This window comes from Aspergillus udagawae (assembly GCF_001078395.1).
Source record: "Aspergillus udagawae IFM 46973 DNA, scaffold_7, whole genome shotgun sequence".
In the NCBI taxonomy this organism is placed as follows: Eukaryota; Fungi; Ascomycota; class Eurotiomycetes; order Eurotiales; family Aspergillaceae; genus Aspergillus; species Aspergillus udagawae.
Genome location: NW_025091270.1, coordinates 2,296,951 through 2,304,789, shown reverse-complemented (window position 1 = coordinate 2,304,789; position 7,839 = coordinate 2,296,951). Strand labels below are relative to the sequence as shown.

Here is a 7,839-nt window from a genome sequence, read left to right as displayed (position 1 = left end):
AATCGCTGCCTTCACAGCTGCTGCTTATGTGTACCTCGCACTGTCGTCCCGTTCGACAGCACCCCTTTTCCGTGCGGTACCGTGCTCCCGCGCTGGTCTGTACACCACGGCCGCGACTCTGACGCTGAGCATTGTACCTTTTACTATTGCTGCATTGAGTAAGACTAATGATGCCCTCCTGAAGGTGGCGGGGTCAAATGGGGGAAGTTCTGTAGCGAGCGATGCGGAAATTGAACGGCTCTTGCACGACTGGATCGCTCTGAATCGAGCTCGGAGTTTACTTCCCTTGGTTGCGAGCTTGATAGCAATTGCCGCCGCGTTGCTGTAATCAGGGAATTGGGAGATTTTCCGTGCAGGGAGTGTGTTTGGCAACCATACTGACGACGGCGGTGGTGGTGGCGAGCATTCTTGGCATATCCCAAAATTAAGTTTTTCTATTCTCTTTCTTGTCCCGATCGGTTTTGAATGGTGTTCAAAATGTATTATGCAAGAATGGATATATGTTATCTACTAGTGACACCGTGCGCGTAATTTGTGCAGGTGCAATCTGGGCTTCTGGCGATTAGAACAGGACTTTTGTTTACATCTTATTTCTGAACAGGCTCTTAATATTCCAGCACCAGAACTCAGAAGACAGATTTACGTGAAACACACATAACCCCTGAAATGCCACTATCTATGGATACTTCGGACAAGACTAATGAAGACAGGCATATAGGCTGGATGTCAAAGCAGTACTTGATTTGTGGGGGGGCGGGGTAGTTTGGTCGGTCATGGTTAAGGTGGTAACATGTCACGTCTTGTAGCGGTTCCTTGTGGCTCTACTATGAAAGCGAAGCAGAACGATTGAAACAGGTAACCAAATATATTGTCTTGTTCTACTACATAGCATTTTGAAGTCATCCTATTACTATACCCGCTCAGGTGAGGGACCATGTACTGAATACTCTAGGCTAGGACATGGGGACCGCGGTAGAGACAAGCAAAAGCCGCAAAGACCGAGACCTCCCCGCTTCGAGTCGAGGAGGAATAGTCACGTTAGGCTAAACGTGTAGTGCGTCATTCCCTTCCGTTTAGCACAACAACAACGGACTTTCGTCCAGTTGTAGGGGGTCTTCAGGAAATTGTCCTTTTTAGCAGTTTACTCGGTATCTTTCCCCAGAGCTAGAGACAGCTAGTCTGGAGTAATATGTCAATAACATTTTGGGTGGGCCAACCCGAAACAGTGACGCGGACGGCATAAACCTTATCGACAGCGAATGCTAGAGGGATGACTAGAGAGAATGAGAAAGGGGAAAAGGAAACCGCTGGAAGAATGATAAGCTTACATTGAAATTCAAGCCCAGTGACTTCCAACGCGTAGTTTTCGTCGAGAAAAAATAATGCAGGGAGTTTTCAGGCATAGTATGGTTGTGTGCTTGATATCTCTACCATGAAGCGATGAACATTATACCCTTAGTACACTGGATTCAGAAGTCCATCCAGGTTGGCTGAATTACCATTCGCCTCGCCCGCTTGCCATTCATTCCCGGATGCGATGACAAGGAATATTCATGCCGAGCACCCGGTATACTTAGTTGTCATAGTCGCTCCCAGCTTGGGAGATACGTTAACTTCACCCTTCTACTCTAGACCTCCGACCATAATATCACTATATCTGCCTTCTCCGGCGGAGGTCTCATAAGGCTTCGCTGAGATTTGCTTTCAAGATTTGCTCGTCTCTCGCCGCTTGCTCGGCTACTAGCGCGCGCATATCAGTCCTCCAAACAGTGACATAGGGTTTTATGAAGTCGTGGAGGGTCTCGAGCGTCGGATTCTGCATCTTGCGTATCAGCCAGTCATCGTCGGCCGCAACGGGTTCTTGTTGAATGCGCAACTTGTTCGCGGTGCTGGTTGGCGAGACGAATGACTGGAACACCTGACGGCGTGCGTCCGAGTAGGTGCTGAGCAGAGAAACAGGGCCACCCTCATGGAGTATCATCTCAATTGCTGTCGCTAGTGCATCACAGTCAAGAATGCCAGTAGAGAGGCCTAGTGCACCGACGGGCTAGAATATGATGGTTAGCAAACAGTTTTTATGTAGAGATGAGTTGACTGTCTTTGGGGGTAGAAGCGGCATATGATTCGGGTTGAATTGGGACCTACGTTGTTGAGATGTGCTGCGTCGCCTACCAGTGCGCATCGCCCAATCGCCATCGTATTAGCCAATCGCTGGTGGAGACGATAAACTGTTTTGCTGACCACCTTATATTGCGGGGGCCTAGGTCCAACCATGTAATTCTCGAACAGCCTCGCGAGGTTTTCTTCCCGTAGTAATTCCTCTTCAGTTGAGTTGTCCGTGGGGTCTGTCGCCATTGAGAAGCGCCATAGAGTCGTTTCTCCTTCAACAGGTCGCTCTAGGGGTATTACCATGGCGAAGTGAACCGGGTGGACAATAAAGTGGAGCTGAGTAAGAGGCGGGACATCGACATTGCGCAGCAGCACGTCAGCCGCGATCATGCGTTCTGGCCAAGTGTGGCCCTGCAGCTTGATCCCAAGCAATTGGCGGGCTTTCGATTTTGCACCGTCCGCGCCGACAAAGAGAATACCTCGAAGTTCGCGCTCAATTCCGGTCTCCGGATTGCGGACTGATACCGCCACGCCGTGGCCGTCATCATGTACATTGCTGAGCTCCGAATGGAAATGGAATTTGACACTCCCAGGCTGCATGCCGTTGAGTACATGGATCTGCTCTTTCAGAAGCTCGCATAGCTTTGGTTGTGGTAGCAGAAGCATCCCCATTTCTGGCCGTTCCTGGCTCCCTTGGTCAAACGGGATGTTGCATAATAGACGGCCCCATGTCTTGTTCCCGTGCCCATCATCCTGCACGGCCGTCCGCCATCCCACTGCCCTGGCGAGATACCCGCGCTGTGCGGCCAGGTGCAGCAATCCAGCATCTTTTAGCGCAAGCAAGGTCGCGCCGTAGTAGCCCGCTGCTCGGGGTGCATCACTGATATCGGGTAGCCTCTCGACCAAGTCGACCTTGATACCAGATTTAGCGAGCTTGTAGGCTAGAAACAGACCAGTGGGCCCGGCACCAGCGATAATCACGCGGTCAGAGGGAGAAATAGATGGCAAGGAAGTAGAATTTTTGGTCTGCAGATTGTGGTGGGCATTAGCGGCTACAGTTTCTGTAGACGCTGGTCGCATTACAGTCTTGATTTCAGACACGCTGCTCATAGTAACGATGACATGTAATAATCATGCCAAGCGTTTGCTCTGCTAAGGCAAGGTAAAGAAAGACTGAGTCGGGGCACAAGTCAATGCTTAAGTATGATAACAGCTGGGTCATCCCCACAAAATACATTTCTCTTGACCTTCTCTTAGTCTGGGTTATGTGGTTTTTCTTCGGTAAGTAGAACATTTCCGAAGGACCGAGGCGGAAGCTTACGGTGATCTGGTCCATCACGCCAGGGAAACGTCTAATGCCATAGTGTGGGTCATTGAATGGGAACTTGAAAGTTTGATGTTCGGAGTCGGGGGCGGGGGCTGGAATCTTGGGTCTGGGGTAACCCGCTTCTGTGCGGGGTCCAGATCCGCGGATTTCTCCGGTATGAGAGAAATTGTGCCTTCCCAACGGCAGCAGATTTGGCGGTGCTGTGCTGAACCTTCCATCAAATCCGCGCCGAGCCATAAACCATCGAAAAACATAGCGAGGAGTTTCCCCAACCCGCGAGCCGGAGGTTCCGGCTTATGATGCCTGGGTAATGCATTATTTTCAATCTCGGGCTCGGTGCTATACGGGCCTTCAATGTAAGGACGAAGCGAACCCTATCTCCATGGTCACTCTTTACTAAAAAGGCTTGGGTAGGATATAAATTCGACGCATACCACTACGATAATCTCCTATCCTTTCCAAACCTGCCCTTTCTTGCGTGCAGAACAATCTTCCCATTCTACGGGCCTCGCAGCAAAGAAGCACCCAGTCAACGCGGATTGAAAGACTTCAACCACCAGTATGGGAGAACCAGCAAGCAAGATCCTGGATCGTGGCCCTGCTATAACACGGTCCATCAACCTGAACTTTCAAGGCGACTGGGGCCAGGCCAACTTTCACCGCATTATGAGCTGGCTGGTTCAGGAGCTTTGTGATCGCTGCGGTCCTCGTAGCCGCGTGGCCATCTTCAGCATGCGCGGTGGCGGATCCGAAGGCGTGTCGCTCGTCAACGATGGCGAGATGCATATCGCACTTGGCACGCCCGTCGCGCTGATGGGGGCCGCCCAGACTGGCGAGGCTATCTTCAACGGCCAAAAGTTCCCCCAGTTACGTGCGCTGGCGGTGCTACCACAGGACGACCGAATGATCCTCGGCATTGATCCCAAATATGGTTGCCGAACTTTTGCTGAAATTCGTGAGAAAAAACCGCCCATCAAGCTCGTCATAGGGCCAGATTCGCCAGATTCACCTACGGGCTGGGTGTCTCACCGCTTCCTCGAGGCCCACGGTATTACACCAGACCTCATTCGCTCCTGGGGCGGCGAGGTGGTTGACACCTGGTGTCGGCCAGAACAATGCCTCATTCCAGTCAAGGAGGCAAGCAGCGACATTACGGCTGCCGTTCACGAGGCCATTATGACCCCTTGGTGGACAAATATCATCGACGGCCCTCGCAAGTTTATCCCAGTTCCCGCAGAGCCCGAGGCCCTGGAGAAATTGCATAAGATGACACTGCTGGAGCCTGCCACTCTGCCAGCAGGTTACTGGGACTCGCTGAAGGAGGAGATCCGTGCACTCTCGTTCCGAGACTTCCTCCTTTTCTGTCGCGAAGACTTGCCCGATGATATCGCGTATCTGCTGACCTGGTGCCTGGTCGAGACCAAATCGATGATCGAGAGCCAGTATCACCATATTAACCCAAACAAGACCCCTCTAGGCTATCCATTTGATCCAGTCAAAATGGCAAAGACCTCCCTTCCACTACACCCTGCTGCGGAGAGATACTATCGCGAACACGGATATCTTTCATGAGTTGTCTGAGTCTCAAGCTGATAAAGCAGTGGACGCCTTTTTGACAAGTCAGATTGCGTTCTCAAATTTCATGACTCATTCCAACGCATAACTTTTGGTAATCCTTTGTTGGCTAGGTCTCCGTCAGTGATGTGTTAGTGAATGAGTTGCCCGATTGTGCCACAGCTGGGCATAATACGAGATTTGGATCGTCCTGAAATCTAGGGCCATTTAGCGTACTGGTTATCCTATCATGGTACTCAAAGCTGCTCTTGTTTCCCTCTGGAGCCCTCAATTTCTGTTGTTGGAGTTCCAACGAACGATTTCAGTATTGTATATAACTAGCAAGATCCGCCGCTTATCATCCGCATAGTGTCCCTCTCTGTCTTCTACCTCTTACTGTGAAGTTGCACTCTACAGTCTGGCACACTTGCGTCTATCTTTGACTAAGGATATTGAATCATCTTGGAGTTTTCTAATGTATGCCAACTTCTGGTGGAAGGTATGTAGAGGAGCCCAAACTTTTCTCTCCTGCGACGAGCCGTCCAGCGTGCCTGGGATTGAAAGCACGAGATCGGGAAAATACAACAGTAGCGGCACTGCCCCGTGTAACGAAGGATGAGGCACGGAATGTTGACTTATCAACATCCCAGGCCCCTATACGCTTACGCCATGGCTGAAGGTACTGCACATGGATATGCCAGGACCTCATTTCTATATTCTCTATCCTATCAGTCACGCCTGACAGGCAGCTAAGCTCTGGTCAGCATTGTGTCTGAATTCTTTCTCTAAGCATTTCCGACAACTATCCAGCTCACAACAGGCGAAGCTCTCATGCAGTTATGCAAGCACCATTCGCACATACCAAGTAGGAACGAAGGGGGCAATATCTGCCACACGGGGTGGTCCAAGATATGGTTATCTAATATGATGCAGTGTGCTTTGCTCATGGAACATGTCTCTTTCCAAGGGATAATGCGCCGCACTGACTGAAGCCGCACAGCGAACTGAAGGTCAGACGGATCAATCTTTATTGTTAATATGGATCCAGTTTCTATCTACAATGCACCATCTATTTCATATGCTCGTCAAACCACTCGAGGGCCAGCAGAAAAGCGGCCTCCTTGGCATACTTCTGTCTCTTATCGCTCAGATCGCACCGGACAGCGAAGCCATGGCTAACCCCGGAGTACAGGTTGATCTGATACGGAACTCCCGCCTTCAGCAGCAGCGCCTCCCAGTCATGTCGGAGGTTAGCCGGGAAGATGTCGTCCACCTCAGCCGCTGCAACAGCAAGCGGACCTTTGATCGCCTCTAGCTCCTCTGTCCTTACCATAGCAGGGTGCGCGACGTAACCGGCGTCGAAGATCCCGGATCCGAGGCCGCGAACTACATACTTGGCGCCGAAGCAGTATCCCACGGCGGCGACCTTCTGGAGCCCTCGTTAGTGTCATTGTCCCCGAAGGACGGGGAATATTTTACCTTGGGATTATACTTTTCCTTCAAAAATTTGAGCGACCCAGCCACGATAGGGTCAACCATTTCGGGGGTATGAGGTATCTTCTTCGCACTAAGTTTGCCCTGTAACCATTCGGGAAGACTGAAAGTCGCCATGTCGACGTTGAGCGGCACGGGGTCGCCGTGGAAGAGATCCGGAACGATAACAGTGTATCTGAGAAGTGTCAGCGGCGCGAGAAAACCGTGCCAAGTTCAACACACCCGTTAGCAGCGAATTGATCAGCGATTAGCTGAGCGTTGGTGAGCTTGTGTCCGATGATGTCCGTGAGGCTGAAGAGTTAGCAACCCCCTCTGCGCGGTCCTGATCAATATAGAACTCACAAAATCAATCCAATGCCGTTGGAACCTGAGTCGGGCTCAACAACATACATCTCAATTTCGCCAACGGTGTTGATTTGGCCCTGAGGCTGGCCTTCATGTTTCACACCTTGGAAACAGCAGCTGCCGATTGTGTTGGATGTCATATTAAGAATCGATCGGGATGAGGTTGAATACAGAACTATAGACCGTCTCAAGCTTGACACGGGGATTAGGGAGGTTGGGTGGATTTTGTGCGAATGGAATGATTTATCTCGGCCAAATATATCTGGCACCTTACGCTGATGGGTACGCTCGTCCCGGTGCTGCGGCTCTGAATCTGGTCCCGTACACTGGGTTTTCAGAGGATTGCCAAAGCGGAGTTAGCTATCCGCCGACTTCTCCCTGTCGCACGCAGTCGGCTCGGCAAGTCAGAATCCCGCGGCATCCGTCTCCATCTTATCCGCAAGGTATTTTGCGAGAGGGGGACTGGGTGAACGGGCTGCACAGTGTGAGAGTAAGTTTACAGTAACTAGTGCAGGGAAAAAGCCTGAAGGTCCGGAAGGACCCGGCAACGGTCGAAGAATCAGCCTTATTTACCACTGAGACATAGTATCTCGCTGTATAGCATTGGAAAACTCTTCCATATTGATTTTTATATGACAGATAGTCGTATTCATAGAGAGTATAAAGTACTCCTCTACTCAAGGGCTCCTTCGAACCTCTTAAATCTCCGGTATATCTCTTTTGGGCTGTCTATCAGGCATATAGCCCTCTTATCCGTCTCCTCTCCTTTTCACAGCAAAAATGTCGAACCATACGTACAAACAATCAACGATGTAGTTTGCATTTTATATGTCTTTTTCTGCTGGGGACCATGGCTATGGTGCTAACACCTGATATATCCTTGATTAGGTGTTGATAACCATAGACAAAGGAAGAGCGAATCTTAAAACACGCCTCCTAACTCCGCACATGTGCTCCCTTTACGGTGTCAAATAATACGAAAAGGCTACCGACGTCACCTGAGTGCTAGT

The 7,839-nt window shown here is 50.6% G+C and overlaps 3 protein-coding genes across 3 annotated transcripts; 1 reads left to right on the top strand and 2 right to left on the bottom strand.

The window, feature by feature from the left end:
* Positions 1-1,678: 1,678 nt before the first annotated feature.
* On the bottom strand, positions 1,679-3,219 carry Aud_009468 (FAD-dependent oxidoreductase; the record flags this gene model as incomplete). Its single annotated transcript, XM_043294320.1, has 2 exons — positions 1,679-2,047; positions 2,146-3,219. 2 exons carry the CDS (start codon positions 3,217-3,219, stop codon positions 1,679-1,681), a joined length of 1,443 nt encoding a protein of 480 aa, XP_043150255.1.
* A 778-nt stretch (positions 3,220-3,997) lies between these two features.
* Aud_009467 (TAXI family TRAP transporter solute-binding subunit) lies at positions 3,998-5,008 on the top strand (the record flags this gene model as incomplete). The annotated part of the gene is made up of 1 exon (XM_043294319.1): positions 3,998-5,008. The coding sequence occupies one exon, from the start codon at positions 3,998-4,000 to the stop codon at positions 5,006-5,008; it is 1,011 nt and encodes a 336-aa protein (XP_043150254.1).
* Positions 5,009-6,059: 1,051 nt separating this feature from the next.
* Aud_009466 (uncharacterized protein) lies at positions 6,060-6,969 on the bottom strand (the record flags this gene model as incomplete). The annotated part of the gene is made up of 4 exons (XM_043294318.1): positions 6,060-6,419; positions 6,470-6,659; positions 6,707-6,775; positions 6,827-6,969. The coding sequence occupies 4 exons, from the start codon at positions 6,967-6,969 to the stop codon at positions 6,060-6,062; spliced, it is 762 nt and encodes a 253-aa protein (XP_043150253.1).
* Between the last annotated feature and the right edge of the window lie 870 nt (positions 6,970-7,839).